The 17,478-nt window shown below is 30.9% G+C and overlaps 1 protein-coding gene across 2 annotated transcripts in view; it reads left to right on the forward strand.

The window, feature by feature from the left end:
• Positions 1–9,282: 9,282 nt before the first annotated feature.
• The window catches only part of LOC117179594 (lipase 3-like), an 18,275-nt gene continuing 10,079 nt past the window's right edge, over positions 9,283–17,478 (forward strand). The window contains exons 1-3 of one of the 2 annotated variants that reach the window (XM_033371561.1): positions 9,283–10,123; positions 10,220–10,427; positions 16,914–17,062. In XM_033371561.1, the coding sequence (XP_033227452.1) occupies positions 10,037–10,123; positions 10,220–10,427; positions 16,914–17,062 (444 nt within the window). In that variant the 5' untranslated portion in view covers positions 9,283–10,036. The remainder of the gene's footprint in view (positions 10,124–10,219; positions 10,428–16,913; positions 17,063–17,478) is intronic. The other variant, XM_033371560.1, reaches the window with a different exon arrangement.

The following is a 17,478-nucleotide window of genomic DNA, read 5'->3' on the forward strand; positions in this document are numbered from 1 at the left end:
TACGAAATATTTAAACATCAGAAAAATACCCATAGTATCTTATGTGTTTTAGGTGAGTGCTAACGTGTCCGGCTAATGTTTCTTCAATCTCCATGAAATTGGACGAAGTTTGAGCTTTCGATTGTTCGAAACCTGTGGCCCTGATAAATTTTATTTTATTTTATTATTTTACATAATGAATTTTACATTTTCGCATTTAGAATTATCGGCCGATTTGGAATATGACAACAGATTCGTAAAGTTACTCCGATACACGAGGGTCTTTTTCTTCACATTCACCAGAGATGTAAAATTCAATAGATTTTTTACAGTGTGTTATTTTCAATAAAAACCAAATGAATCTGGGTTCCCATTAGTGGTGTTATTTCAGTACCATTCGAGATTGCTTTTTTCTGAATTTTCTTTAAGGGCATGTGACACAGCTAAATACCTATATTACCGACCTCACTTTTTCAATTCACTGAATGTTTTTTTGAACCTAAAAACTTTTTTTGTAAATAAAATATCGAGCTGAAACTTTGGAAAATGTATTAGAGTACAATAAAGTACGTTTAGGTACTGCATTTTGGTAGGAACGCAAGAGTATGAATGCAAGAGCCGAAAGAAAACTACGTTTAAGTACAAATCTTAATAATAAAAGATGTAAAAAAAATATTTTAACAAGCAATTCCATCGGAATCAGCCGATAACGTTGTACACGAAAATACGAACCCTGGCGGCCACTAGGCGAGACTCTAGAGGGTTTGTATTTTCGTGCACAGCGTTACCGGCTGATACCGATAGAATTGATAGTTGAAAAATTTTTTTTACATCTTTTATTATTAAGATTTGTACTTAAACGTAGTTTTCTTTTAGGTCTTGCATTTCTCAAATTTTGAGACCGATATTTTATGTATAAAAAAAGTTGGAACGTTCAAAAAATGTCGAGGTTTAGTAAAAAGATAAAATCATTTCCAGTGAAGTTCCTACCAAAATGCAGTACCTAAACGTACTTTATTGTACTCTAATACATTTTCCAAAGTTTCAGCTCGATATTTTATTTATAAAAAAAGTTCTTAGGTTTAAAAAAACATTCAGTGAACTGAAAAAGTGAGGTCGGTAATATAGGTATTTAGCTGTGTCACATGCCCTTAATACCTGAATTTAGCCCTAAAATAATACTTTGTTTTTACGGGTAATATAGATACAATATATTATACATATTATGATATTACTGTTCCTCTATCTGATATTACTAAAAGTAAATTGAATGGAGGTCATATTGAGATGTATCGCGCAAAATGTACTTTTAATAAGGCTAGCAAATGAAATAATTTTTAACATTTAATTCAATTTTGATATTAAAACTTGTTTTAAAATTGTTCTAAATCTATTTTTTCACCATTAAACTATTATCCTAAATATATTACTTTCCAGAAACATTAAAAAACTTTCTTAAACGCTTCTCTAATTCAATTCTTTATAAAACGGTTAGCTAGTTATAATAATGTTTGATTTATATGCCGAAAATTTGATATAAAAATTATTCTTCATTTTGTATGTTTCCTAAAATCATTTTTTTTGCAAAAAACTTTTCGCTTTTTAAATATACACAACAACCTCTGTTCCAAAATTATCCTCAGAAGAGAGACATATCACTTACGAAGAAAATGATTTCTGAGGCACCTAATTTTTCTTGCTAGGATATTTTTGGCCACCAAAGTACAGAAGAATCAGCAAAAAATGGAATCCTTTCTTGCCCATTATTCCCTACTTTGATATACAGGGTCGACACATTAGGGCTTACCAAACAGTATGCAATCCCGCATACACACGCTCAGAAGAATTGCATTGGCGTGTAAGACGGGTTGCATATTTTTGAAATCCCAGCGTGTCAACCCAGTATAACGATCATGCACGAACTAAAAAGACCTTTTCTTTAGGGCTCATCTGTTTTGAGATTATTTTCTTAAAAATACAATTATTTTCTTTAAATGTCATATTTTTTGTCAGAAATTCAACTAAAAGTTTAAAAGATGAAAAATTGGTTAGAAATTCATTTTTCTTGGTTGAAAGTTGAGCTAAATATTTAGTTAAAAATTAATTTTATGCATTAAAACTGTTTGGTTAAAAAATCGTTTTTTTTTAGTAGAAAATAAATTTTTTTAATTAAAGTTTACTTTTTTAACTAAAAATAAATTTTTTTCAGATAAAATTAATTTTTTAAACTAAAAATTAATTTTTCTAATCTAAAATTTAACGATTATTTTTCGGCAAAAAATTGATCGTTTTCAGTTGAAAATTCAACCATTAAATTTTTCCTTTAAATTTCATCTTTTTAGTTAAAAAACAAATATTTGGTTGAATTTAAAATTCCCATTTTATAAATTCGAAAAAGAGTCAGCCAATTAATCCTCTTCGCGGATTTTCTCCTCGCGTTTCCCTCGTCCGAAAATAATAACAGAAGGAAGTCTTCTCAATATAGGAATGACTGTGAAATATCTTTGATATTTTAATTATAATTAGACATTAACGTCATCTCAAGGATAAAACTTTTAACACTAATTACGAAAATAATAGGTTTCTTTGATGGGGGTCACGCGTTTATCGCATCTTATTATTCTAAGACGAGAGATTCATTTTTTATTTTTTTATAATTTTATCAAGACCTTTTACATTCAGGAAACGTGGACTTTTCTCGCACTATAAATAAAACAACATTTTACAAAAAAAGTATTTGTTTAAAGTATTTTTTAAAAACAATTTTCAATAATTTGACTATCTTTGAATGGACAGTACCGACGGAAATTAACGTATCTCAAAAATCTGTCAAAACGTAGTGACGAAAGTGATTTTTCCTAAGATTTCAAGTCGAAATATATATTGAATTTTGAAAAAACAAGATGACATTTCTTATTAAAAATGGAATACTGAAATTTTCAGATAAAAAAAATATTTTTTTACACAAAAAAGAAACTAATTTCCAACAAAACAGTTTAATTTTAAAACAACGAGATGATCAATGATCAATTTTCCAGCAAGAAGAGTATTTTTTACCAAAAAAATGGAGCTTTTAATAAACATTAATTTTTTGTCAACATTGTTGAATTTTAAAGCCAAGAAGATAAAGTGTGTACAAAACGAATGATTTTTTTAACCCAAAAATATTACTTTTAACGAAAAAATAATTGTCTAGCAAAAAGTTAAGTTTTTGTCAAATTGGTTTAATTTTATAACAAATAGTTGAAGTCATAAGTCTTTGGTGTCGTGCACAGAGGACGGCTAGGTATTAACAGATGGGATCACATGAACTTCCATATAATACAACGCTAATGAAGGCATAGGAACAAAAACATAAACCCAAGACGACTCTCTCAGTAGTAGTTATAACTACAATCTCCACCATATGACGAATTGCTACTTTACTTTCACATGATTTCGACTCAGAAAATAAACTTGTTGCATAAAGGTGGTAGTAGGGCGTATAATTTAAACAATGAATAATACAAACTATAAAATAGTCTCGAAAAGGACTGGAACTTTAATTGACAAAAGGCATACACATATTAAATCTAAAGGTCATGTTTCAGGCGACGAATGGGGACTGGGTGTTTGGAATGCTAGGTGAGTAATGGATGAATGATCTCAAGGTAAAATAATTGCAAGAAACTAAGGACGTGAGGAAACTAGATATTTGATGTGTGCCTGAAACAAAGAAAAAGGGATGCGAAAGTAGAGACGTAGAAAACGGCGTGTTGAAAGGCGGATTTGAAATACGGTCAGGAGTAGATAATGAATCACATGGTAGGCAAGGAGCAGGTCTGATTTTGAATGAAAGAGCGAAGCAGCATCTCGGAGATCATGATTTTGTATCTCCCAGACTGCTGTGGTCTGGAATGAAAGTAGGAATCAGAAGATTATTTATCATCGCATGCTACGCGCCAGTTGATAGTGATCTCAGAGAAGTAAAAAATGCCTTCTCGGACACTTTAAATGACACAATAAATATTTGCGATCGTGGTGAAAGAATAATTCTGCTAGGAGATATGAATGGATGGATAGAAATCCAAAATCAGGGTACAGAAAGAGTACTAGGTAATTTTGGAGATCCAAGAACAAACTATAACGGAGATAAATTAGTTGGCTTAAGCTTAGGAACGGGTCTATTCATTACAAATACTTGGTTTAGGCATAAAATGATCCACATGTACACCTGGTCTAAAGGAAATAGCCACAGTATAATTGACTTTGTGGTTGTGGATGAAAGAATGGTTGCTAATGGTGGAATGATGAAATTCAGGCCGCCAAAAATGCAAAGAAAGAAGTTTACAGGAAAACTTTGAACATCTGTATGAAAACAATATATACGGGTAGCACAGCGAGTGTAAAGGTGAATGGGAAATTAAGTGACTGTTTTGATATTATTCAAGGAGTTAGACAAGGAAGCATTGTGTCTTCATGGTTATTTATATTATTCATGGACAAGTATAAAGAGACAAGGGTCATGAGGGGTTCTGAATTCAACACTGATCATTACCTTCTGATCTCCAAAATCAACTTAGATCGGAGATGGAGAGAGAAGAGAACAAAGAAAACAAAATAAACGCGAATAAAAATTGAGAATCTACATAAACCGGATGTGCGAATAGATTTTCAAAATAAGATAATTGAGAGCATAGATAAGGCAACCTGGGAGGCGCTTATAAACAACAAAGATATAGAGGGCGCATGGACTAAGTTCCGGGATATCATTGTTAGATGTGCGATCGAAGTGTGTGGCACTCCGGTTGTAGGAAGAATGTCTGGTGATGCGTGGTGGAATGATACAACTAAGACTGCCCAAAATGCACAAAAAGAAGCATACAGAAAAACTTTGAACACCGCAGGTCTTAGCGATGAGGAAAAAAATAGACGTATAAATAATTGTAGACACAAAAAGAGAATACTCAAACGATTAATTAAGGAAAATAAAGATAAAATTAGAGCAGAAGAAGAGAAGAAAGTACAAAACGACTTTGAAGTTTACTTTTAAAAAAAATTAAGGGAAATAAAAGTATAGAATTTTTTAACATGAGAAATAGCAATGGGGAAATGCTATATGATGCAAACGGGATACTAGACGCTTTCAGAGACTATTTTAGGGGACAATTCGGAGATGAAGCTATAGGACGTTATAACTGCGATGTAGAACACGATTCGTTAGAAAACTCAATTGAGAAAGACTGTGTCACTGAGGTTAGGGATATAATTAAAAAATTGAAAAACGATAAGGCTGCTGGGGTAGACAGTATTAACGCTGAAATGCTTAAACACGGTGGCGAGTACATACCACATAGACTGTGCGAATTGATAAATTTATATATTGAGGAGATGGGAGACGTTCCAGACTGCCCAAAACCTCATGGACGTAAAAGAAGCTAGAGAAGTATGCTAGGACAGAAATGTAAGCAACAAATAGTTAATAAAAAGAGTGTCAGTAGAGTGAATGACGCCTGAAACAAAAGACCTTGGACACTAATGGACCCAAGTGGAGAACCTTACATAACGACTTTGTGAGGATCTTCACTTGGGGTGATTGCTCGAGAGATTGATCAGCAACCTGGGTCGGAGCAGTGTTGCGGAACAAACGTGTTATTTAAATAAATAACACGAGAATTTTGGATCAATCTAATAATTTCATATCCCTTCCTCACATTACTCCTTTCCCCACTGAGTGACTCACGCCTACCCCGAAAGGAAAATGGCTTAATGGTGTAAGAAAAAAAGTATATCTAAATATTGCATATAATATCTACACCATCGTCTCATACTTCAATATCCAGATATTAATCAATTCGAACAATTTTTTTTAAGTGAGGTCTTATGTTTTTTTTTAGAATGATGTAGATTCTAATGTCTACCATACTGAAAAACTGCACCATTTTTTTAAAAGTATGAAAGTTTAAAATTAAAAGCTAGCTTCTGACTTTTTGAAAATTAACGAATCAAAATTTTAAAGCAACAGTATAGCGTGAGCAGGAACAGGTGTGGGTCATTTCATATCAGGTTTATAACTAAAAATCAATTGCAGTGAAAAAACTTTCTTGCATTCTTTAGAGTAAAATAATCTACACGTATTTTTTTGTTTCAATATGATATTTTTTATTTTTATTCTATAATTTTTAAAAATTTTAAACTGTATAAAATTTAAACTTTTTTAATAAATACTAATTCAGTAACAATTCATTTTGAGAAAAAATTGTCATTACAGTTCGTATTTTTTATAAGCTTAATGAAAAAATGTAAGCAATGCATTTTTTTTGTTATATCACACATGTTTATCAATTACTTGAATTTTTTCAAAGACGCGCAGATTTTTATAGCTTTTTTTCGGTCCACAATTATTTTTAATTGTATTAAGAAGGTTGTGTAAGCATGTCAGAGATGGTCTTGTAATAGTTCACGGGATATTTAAATTATTTGCAGCTCATGACGGCGTTCACTGAGTTATCTCTCTCCGCGCAGTGACCTTGATTACTGGTTTGTTCAAGATTACTTTTTTTCACCACGGGTTTTCTACATCCTTTTTTCTTAATGATCCATAAAAAATACACGTGTGGCATACCATCAATTAATATTCACATGAACTCGCATACATATTTAGGATAATAACACGATTTTTTTATTCTGAACATTTTTTTCCTTATCATAGTAGTCCGTAAACGCATATATTTCGATAAATTTTTCTAATAGCATATTCAAAAAAGTAGCTGTTATTTCGTGCTCTTTTTCGCTTTTGTAAATGAAAGAAATATTAGTCAATGAAGAATCACGATTAGTCTACTCCTATAATTCTGACGCGGTAGTGATTTGATCAGTTGAAGTCATTTGAACTTTGAAGACTGGTTTTACATGCCTTCTTTTCAAAGTTCCGCCAGCTCTGTCACAAGTGCCTTTTCCGCGAGATATAGCTTGAAAATTCCATACAGCAGAGCGCTTGAAATCTTTTTCATGATAATAAATTTTTGAGAAGTGCTGAACATTTTTAAACTGTTGGAGCGCTTCATGTGAAAATATGGATAATAATGATAATGATTCTCCATGATAATTGGGTCAGAAAGTACGTAAAACTGTTTTTCTTCAGTTCTCCATTTATTTAACTTACCTAGTATTTTTCAACAAAAATATTCTTGAGTATAAAATTTGATAGATTCTATAATTATTGAAAATATTGAAATTTTGTTATTAAATTTGAACATTCAAAAAACATCAGAAGGTTAATTTTCAGAAACATATGAATTCAGTGAAAGAAACTGTAGGGTAAAGAAAATAATTTTTATTATTTTCTTATGCCATGCATACGAAATTTTCTCATATTAAGTTTTCATATTAAGTTGTTCTGTGTTACGAAATAAATTTTGAAAGCTTCTTTGAGCATGCGAAGTAACATACAAATTTTATATTTGTTTAAAAAAAATAAATTTCAGTTTCCTGCTTCTAAATCTTGCATGAAATTAACAAATAAATATTTTAAAAAATGATCAACAACTTTTGTATGGTATTATTGATCATATCTTTACGCCATTTCTTTAAATGCATCTTATAACAAAATTAAAATAAAACGAAAAAAAAGTATATTTATACCGAATCTAAGTGCAATACATTTCAATTCAACATTAATTATTAATAAATTAATAGATTTTCCTAATAGGTTTTTCTTACTTATTCAAAGCTAGATATTGCCCTCTACAGCCCGACACCAATTTGTCCGCGCCCTATCAGAACATATTATGAAATAGAGAAAGATGAGGAAATTTCTATATAAAATGAGCCTATGATGAAGCCTATTTTTCGATTGTTCAAGTAGATATTGCAAAATTTGAGTTAATATCTGTAATAATCCACATTTTATAATGTTCTAAGGTAAATTTTAGAGCTATTATTCAACTGTACATATCGCAATAGTTTATGTGAATAAATAAAAAAAGTTATATATACAATAAAATAACTTCAAGTTATTGTAACTTGTAACTTTTATCTGGAACTTGTAACACTTACTCCTGCGCACTTTTATAGGAAATTTTGTGGAAACTATCCTTATGAACTGTTGCGATGCTATGGAAAAATAGCTTAAAAAAGAAATGCAAAAACCTTTTAAGATTAAAGGTCAAAGGATCGACAACTAATTTAATAATTCTGAATTCTTTTTTGTTATAGCTCTTTCGGCTTTAGCGAACACATTCTCATCACGTATCTCGTGCTTCGCAATCGATTTTGCTCCAAATTTTAACTTTTTACATTATGTTAAATACTTTTATATCAAATGTATATATTACATTTATTTATTTATCTCGGCTTGAAATTGCTTATTCAGATATTGCAAAATAAAGTACCAATTGTTTTTATCCTGATAACTTTAATATTTATTTCTTATTTTGCATTACATTGTATTCTTAGCTTCGCTAAAGCATGTATCATTTCAATATACATTTACATATTTGAAATTCGTAATATGAATCGATATTAAAACATACGATTTTTTTCTTAATTTCATCATTTCGAAAAATTTTGCATCTTCTTTTTTATCATTAAAAGAAAATCTACTCGTTCTGTTTCGAAATTATTCATAAAAAATTTGTAGATCCTTTTTGAGTGAACAAGTTTTGTGTATTAGTTTTTGTCATTCCTTGTATCGTTCTCTAAAAAATTTAACTTTTTAATTTTTATTGTTTTTTTAAGTCGAAAAAAAAACTACGTCTTATATCAAAAAATTATTCATGACAGATTTGTAGCTCTTTTTGGACGAACAACTTTTCTTTATTAACTTTTTTCCTAATTTGGGTCATTTGTATAAAAATTAAATTTTTTTAATTTTTAACGTTGTTTCTTACAAATAAAAGAAAAAACACGCATCATATAAAAAAAACCATTCATAACCAATTTTTAGCTCTTTTTCGTTTGAACACCTGTTGTCTCATTGTTATATTTTCATAGATTGTCTGGTTTGTCCAAAGATTTCATTTTTTTGCTTTTTAATGTTGTTCTTTACCAATGAAACAAGAAAAATTCTTGTTGATTCATCTTTTTCCGTATCTTGTATAATCTGACCGCAAAATTTAATTATTGATTTTTCATTATTTTTTTCGAAATTTGATCGAATTTGATCGAATTTGATCGAAATTTGAATTTTCAATTTTTCAAAAAAATTTAAATAGTTCTCATGGCGTCCTTGTAGGACCATCAAAAAGCAACGTTTTTTTCTTTTCACTTTTTTCATATCGTGTGTTGGTTAACTTAAAATGTTCATTTTCCTTTGTTTTTTGGATTTTGCAAATGATATAACTCCGGTAAATTTTATTTCATAAAAAAATACTTTAACTTTTTGAATTTTCATTCAAATGGCTGGTTAATGAAGTAAATCTTAATTTTTGGTCTCCAAAAGCGTGTGCCAGAGAATAATCCAATCCGATTAGTCTTTCGAAAGTTATCCGGTATACAGACGGTATACAGCTCATTTTTGAGAGCATTGAATTATTTTAAAAGAAAGAACTTCAGCTTTGGCATAATCAAAGAGAACATAATCATAAAAAAAGAGAACTCAAAATTTTGACTGGTAGTGTCGAACAAAGATATATATCAGCTTTGTAATAATTTAGGTTAAATATTATTTAGAGCTATTTTTTTTATAACTAATACGAGTCATTTTCCGGGAAATAAGATGGGGAGGGAATCATATAGACAAACATTATCTCGTTTACATAATAGACGTCAGTCTATTTCCATTTGCATCCAGTACTCGTAAGTACGAGAAGCGCGAGCAATTTGTTTCAACATACCACGTGAATTCATTATCAAGTTAGTAGCTATTGAAAAATGTCTTAACACATTTGATACATGTTTTTACGTTACTTACTTCATACAAGGCAGTTCGCGAACGCAGAATGTTGCAAGCTGAGTAATTCATCATTACATTCCTGCAATGTGCTTTACTTATGCTGCTTGCAAGCTACACTTTTTATATTAAAAGTTCAAAATTGAGTTTAATCTATCAAAAATTAATTAAGTTTGAATTCGCAAAATGCAAATCTCTATTGTAACCCAACTACTTACTTACGTAAGTAATATTCTACTGTCGAGTGTTCCTCAAGATATAAACAACCAAATTGTAAGTAATAATAGAATAAATAATAGCATAGATACGTAATACGATATGAATAAGTTTAAAATAAAAATCTATTTCTCGTTTTTCAAAATCCAACAGAGACAAATTATAACTGATGACGGTTACCCGTTTGAGGAGTATAACTTGAAAACGCAGGATGGTTACTTTCTTACAATTCATCGTATACCGGGCGGGAAAGGAGAAAAAATTGATCAAAGCCATCGAAATAAGCCTATTGCTTACCTCGTCCATGCCCTCACACAAAGTTCCATAGACTGGGTTTGTGTTGGACGAAATGTATCATTAGGTAAGAATATTTAAATGATCAAATCCAAGAAATTTAGTCACGGTGTAAAATACCTCAATGAAACAGAAATTATTTTAAAACTGTCAAATAAGGTCGAAGAAAAAGTATTTTTTCACAAATACATTATTAGATTTGACTTTTAAAAAAATTAGTTGAGTTTTCAAACAAAAAATATGAATTCGTAGAGGAGTCACCATAAACATTAAAAATCAAACAACTCAGAACACAGAGGCTTTCCACCAATTTTGATGAAACCTTTTGCATTTTGTTGCAAAATATGTCTAGTAAAATTTCAAACCAAAAATATGTCCGCTAACTTAAAAATCAATTTTTTTTTAATTTAAAAAATCGATAACAATGGAATAAATTAAATGTTACAGCAACAAAAAGACGGTACATATGTATATTGGGGTTGCTCATTACAAATTTGAGGTAAAAAAATCAATACAAACCTGAAAAAAAACTATTAAGATGCACGCATATTTCTTGAGACGTAAAAAGTTAAGAGCATATAAAATATATAAAGACACAGACACGTTGTAGACTACTTTGCAACTTATAAAAATGACAGGGAATGTAACTTTTTCTTAACATTTACAATTTTTCATAAAGATGGAATTAAAAAATCCGCCGGCTTCGCGGGCACATTCTCATAGCCTAGGGCGCGCGTCTGTTGGTTCTCGCGCTTCGCGCTCGATGATATATTTTTCTCGCGCTCCGCGCTCGATAATGGATTTACCTCGCGCCCCGCGCTCGTTCTTTGTATATTCCTTACACTTGTGCACAGCTTTTTTAAAACTAAAAGTTAAAACATCGACAACAGTAATTTGGTGATAGTGACTTCTTTTTCGTTAAAGCTTCTTCGGCATTGATATTAAAACGGACATAGTTTTATTGCCTCTTTAAAAAAATCGCATTCTTTAAAAAGGTTTGTTATTAAACATTTTACTGCAAATTCTGCTGTTTTTTCAAAAACTGAATTTACTCATTTCCAATTTTTACGATTTAAACGTAGCACATACGGTCGAAACATTAGCCTTACCTTTTTTCAACTTCTAAATTAAATCCATACCTCAGTGACCCACAAAACTTTGATTAACGAGGGTTTGGGGGCGGGGGTGGGAGGCGGTTAGTTTCAATCATGAGTCAAAGCTGGTTAGTATTTTATGCTGAGAAGTTTAACCAATCTTCAGCAGCGTTCTGCTGATTTCTAAGAGTTTTCGAGCCTGATTTTTCAATTAGGTTTTCAATTTTTTGAAATGTCCCAATATTATATATATATATATATATTATTAAAATTTGTTTTTTTCGATGAACATTTTTTTTAATACGAAACTTTATGATATTTGCAGCAAAATTCATAATTTTTTTATTAATCTTATGATCTTTCAAACAAATTTAATAAACAAGTGCATTATTCGGGAATTTGTCGGCAGAACAATTAAGTTTTTTCGTTGATAGTCTTTTCGGATGGGAACTTGATGAGAATTTCAGCAATATCCATAATAAGTTGATAAATTTCATTATTTCCTTAAACAAATTTGATGAACATATGCATTAAGGAGGCATTTGTCTCCAGAAAAATTCGTTTTTTTTATGTCAACAGTTTTAATTATGATAACGAAAAAAAAATTTCCATCGACAGATGCTCGAATAATGCATTTGTTTATTAAAATTTTTTTTTTTAATTTAAAATTTATCAATCAATTATGAATTTTGTTGAAATCATCATGACCTTCCAAATTAAAATGACTCAAATCGAAAAAAACGAATTTTTCCGTCCACAGATGCCCGAATAATGCATTTGTTTTTAAAAATCATAAAATGTGTCAAATCATCATGAATGTTGCCGAATTTATTATGAATAGCCCAATTAAAAGTCTGATATCGAAACAAAAAAGAATTGTTCCGTCGACAGATGCCCATATCATGCATTTGTTTATTAAATTTGTTTTTATAAAATCATAAAATTGATCACAAAATTATGAATTTTTATTTAATTGTCATGAAGTTCCCAACTGAAAAGACTGCCATTGAAAAAACCGAATTTTTCTATCGACAAACGCCCAAATAATGCATTTTTTATTAAGTTTGTTTAAAAACTCATAAACTTAACCAACATTAAATTTGTTTATAATGTAGACAATTATAATCAGAAGAGAAATTTTTTTACATAATATTGTTTCAATTCCAATCTCTTGAAACATAACTTGAAAAAACGTGTATTTGTGGAAAATCGTAGAAAAAATGTTTTCAACAAATAATTTGTTGATAGCAAATTTTTTTGTATATTCTCTAATATTGGAATATCTTTAGCTTATGCTATTTTATGCAACTTAAGCGATTTCAACCATTATCACGTTATTGACAAACAACGGCAACGTCAAATAGAAAAAAGACCTTTTTTCGTCATATTTGTTAATTTATAACAAAATTAAAAACCTAATTCAAAAATCAGGCTGAATAACTCTCTTAGAAATCTTATTAACTTTTTTTGCAATTTTTTTTGTCGAAGTCGGTGAAGATTTGTGGGCTGTACGTTATTCTGAACCAAACAAGTTATTTTTCTTCCCAATGTGGGGCACTCCTTTAGGTACGAAACCAAAAACTCTTTTTTTTTTGGAATAATCGTGTAGGGCATTAAAAAAGAAACATTTTTCTTCTCTTGAAATTTTTCCATATCGTGCGTTATTTGGCTTAAAATGTTGATTTTCGTGTATTTTTTGAAATTTTGTAAATGCTATAACTCTGGTAAATTTTGGCTAACGAACTGGACCTTTATTTTAGGACACTAAAAGAATATACCAAAGGCCAATTAAATCTGTCAATTCTTTCGAAAGTCGTGCTTACAAACTAAAAATCTACAGATACACGCACACACAGACACACAGGCAGAAACATTCGTGAAACCCTGTTTTTCGGATTTAAAGTGTCTCAAAATGTAGAATTTGACAAAAACAAGGGGGGGGGGTAAAATTTTACACAAATCTAATACCTTCTCTTGATGAGAATGTAAAAAATAGGATGCAGATAGATTTTCCATGCCTATACAAAGCATGAAATTCTTCAGTAGAGCCTAACACGGAGGGCCCCAAGCAGCTTTTTCTAGACTAGACAATCCAAAGGGGCCTCATCGGAACCCAACTTCAAATAAGGAAAGATGGGGAAATTTCTGCACGGGAGGGTGTGAGTTGTACCGCGCGGATCTCACGCTCCTGTCGTAGCTCATATCTCCAAATGAGAGAAGCTTTCAATTAAATGCACTAAACTTAAATTTTATTAAGAAAAATTCTATATAATTTCAATACTGTATACTTTTATCTAGAAACCACCCCATTTTGAGATATGAGCTACGAAATGAGCGTACGGTTGGCGCGGCACAACTCACCCCCTACTATCAGATAGGATATCTCGGGAAATATGATTGACAAAGGAAAAGCGAATAGCAGGACTATTTATGTCTATTTTGTACACTGATTGTCTGCAAAATTCATTTTTTACAAATACCCCCTTTCCAAATAAAATCATCAAAACCCATTTTTTTTTGTTTTTTCCATGATTTAGGGATATTTCACACTTCATACCGGGTCAAAATTATTTTTTATCAACTTCTTATGCCTTCAGCAATATGTATCCCATACATTAATCATTTATTGTTATTTTAATTTTCAAAGTTTTTAAATGTTAAAAACCTTTAGTCGATAATATTGAATTTTTTACCTCAAATTTATAATGAACAACCCCAATATACATATACGTAGTGTTTTCGTTGCTCCAGAATTTAATTTATTCAAGTTATTCGAGTTTTTAATTTATTGTTAGGAATTGTTAAAACAAATGGATTTTCAAATTAGCGTAAAGGTATTTTTATTTAACATTTTACTAGACATATTTAGCATCACAATGCTAAAGGTTTAATCAAAATCGGTGGAAAGCCGCCGGGTTCCGAGGCATAAACCTTCACGGAGAAAAAAATATAGCAGAATGATATCGCAAAACCTCTATATTGCAAGAAAGCGCAATATGATAACGTATAATCAGGTCCCGGAGCTTTGTACAATAATATAATGCACTAATATCACAGAAAAAGTGAAGTTAAATTTTGTTGCTATCGTCTGCTACAGAGTCCTTAGCAGCAACGGGCAAAAAGCAGAGTATGGATTAGTTCGAGTTATAAATCGGGACACCAGATTTAAAACAATCACAGAAAAAAGTAAAAATTTACTGCAGGTAAAACCTGCAACGGTTAATGATTAAACATATTTCGGCGAAAGTTTCACTAAGGTTAGCAAAATAATTCTGAACTCGTCGACTGTGTCGCGCTAAAGTGAGAAAATTTCGGTAAAACAGGTAGAATCAACAACAGAAAACACAAAAAAATGTTACTTACTGATATATCTCCTCCGAAATAAATCCCATTATTGTAGACGAATCAGAACTTATTAAATACCACTTAGCAAAAGCGCTAAACGTAACTGACAGATGGGAATCCCCATTTCTCTCAAATTTAATGAAGTTAAACGACGCTGGATAGCGCTGGCGTAGTAATTGTCGCTACACCTCGAATAAAAATGGAGCGATTATAAGAGGAAAGATTATCCAGGCAAGGTTGAAAATCGGAAATTATCTTCGATTCATGTAAAGTTTATCTGGCAAAGTTCGTTTTTGTTTCTGTGTATTTTTCACCTGGAAACGATGTAAACTTTATCTTTAATTTTTTCTGTGATCTCTTGCTGACTGCACGAACCCTCGCTAGGTCACAAAATAAGAAATACAATGTGATAGCGTAATAAACTTAAATTCTTACTTGATAAATTGTACAATTATACGGTATATAATGTAAAAACTTTCAATGTGCGATATCACGACTTTGCGTTATTATAATGCGATAATTACGATATATAGTGCAGGAATTACGGTATATATTGTAATTCATGCCATATAGTTTTCTCAGTGTTAGTTGATTCCTTTATTGTCATCGAAAAGTGTAACAGTTATTTCAACCAATTTACATTTTAATTCTTCATAAAAAAATAAAAGTGAATTTTTAACCAAGAAAGATGACTTTGATACTATAAACTATAAATTTTTATTCCAAAAGATCTAATCTTAATCCTAATAGTTCAATTTTTAAAAAGTAGCAGAATTTTTAACCTGATGAGATGGATTTTTAACTACAACATATAAGGTTTCAGCGAAAAAATGGAAAAGTTACGTTTCCAGTCAAAAAAATGGTTTTGTCAACAGAACAAATCTGCCCGCCGATTGGTCACATTCTCATCGCAAGTTTGAGTGCGCCTATAGGGCGCGCGTCTGCTGGGTCTCGTGCTTCGTGTTCGGACATATTTAGACTTTGCTCTTCGCGCTTGGAATAGTACTTGGATAAAACGTTATAAAAAAAATCTCTTTTAGATCCCAATATTTATATGCGTCTTCATATTCTGGTTTGTCTATGTCATTAAATATATTAAAAAATTAAGTTGTTCAAAGCTCTTTAGGCATTGATTTACACATTCACATCGTGCAACTTGCGCTACGCGCTCGATATTCGACAGACATTGGTAAATGTATGTTTATTTTCTGAATTACCTTGCAATAAAAAGCTACTGTACTTTCTTCGGACAATCTTTCTAGTCTGCCGTTGTTATGCTAAAAATAGGATTTTTATTTCCATATTCTCTTTTCTGGATAAACCAAAATATCCTATAAGTCTTCTTTTATATTTTTTACATATCTCGCTTTTTTTGGCGTAATATTGGAATTCTCGATTATTTTCATGTCAATTTCGATAAGTAAATTAGAACGAGGAGTTCTGTCCAAAAATAGTACAAAGCAATTTTTGACTTTTTTCATAATATTTTCGAAGATTAAAACCAAAATGACAAGTCCTATCAAAAAATGGTGCAAATACATTTTTTTCGAAATTTTAAAAGCTGCCATTCCTTTTTGAAAATTTTTTCGTTATCTCACGCCGATTGCTGCGAAACTTGAATTCTCGATTTTCTGTATAGTACTTTCGACAAACAAATTCAAGATGACTAGCCCTATTGAAAAATGGTCAGAAGAAATTTGTTGGAAACTTTCAAAAGCTATAAGTACGCTGCAAGACTTCTTTCATATTTCCTCTCGTTTGGTTCGAAATTTGAATATTGTGGTGAATAAGCATGGAAAAAGCTCTGAAAAATGATTTTTCAGAAGTTATAGTCAAAAATACAAAAACCGGAACATTAATTTTTCTAGAAAACAGCTCAAACGATTTTATCGAAAAAAATATGTTTTAGGGATAGTTAGGATAGCTGTAAGAAAAAAGTCCGGACTAATTGCGTCAAATAGTTTGTAACTGTCTATTATCTTCCGTTAATGATTTCGAAAATATTTCGTAATTATAATAAGTTGTTAAGTAGGCAAGGATGATTTTAATATTATTATTTGTGCCTTAATAATTTTTAGGCCAAATCATCTGTCAAAATCAATTGTTTTTTACAGAGGAAGGAGGTTGTGAGATAAGGAAATGCACTCGTAACGCGAGCGAATCATTAGCTGTAGGAGTGCAGATACCAGCGTCAAACAGTGTCCATCTGAGTGCTCTCATTGCAATGATTCGAATTGTCTTCACCTCTCTTTCCTTCTCTCTGGTTCTCTAGTCTATCTATCTTACTCTAACTTATTGGCAAGTGCGAATGAATATTCATTCTGGCTTATGTTTTAATAATGTTTACATTGCGCATATCTTCCTGGAGAGATGATTTTAATTTTGAATAGGTTGAATACAAAATAATAACTGGGTCCAAATTAACACTCCTTTCCCAGGCTAATTGGTTTAATTATTTTCTTTCAATAACATTTTTTAATTGTATAAGAATGTAGTAAAATTATAAGATAACTTTTCAAAACGTGCCACGACTTAAACTATCGTTGTTATAGACGCTTTTTGTATCGACATTCACATGCTTAGTAGTGATTTTTAAATTCGACATTGACAAAGGCGCCTCAGTCCTTTTATCAAACAGTTATGTAATTAAGACTTTATCATAGATCCTTATGTATAGTG

Source organism: Belonocnema kinseyi, chromosome 9 (genome assembly GCF_010883055.1).
Source record: "Belonocnema kinseyi isolate 2016_QV_RU_SX_M_011 chromosome 9, B_treatae_v1, whole genome shotgun sequence".
Taxonomy (NCBI): domain Eukaryota; kingdom Metazoa; phylum Arthropoda; class Insecta; order Hymenoptera; family Cynipidae; genus Belonocnema; species Belonocnema kinseyi.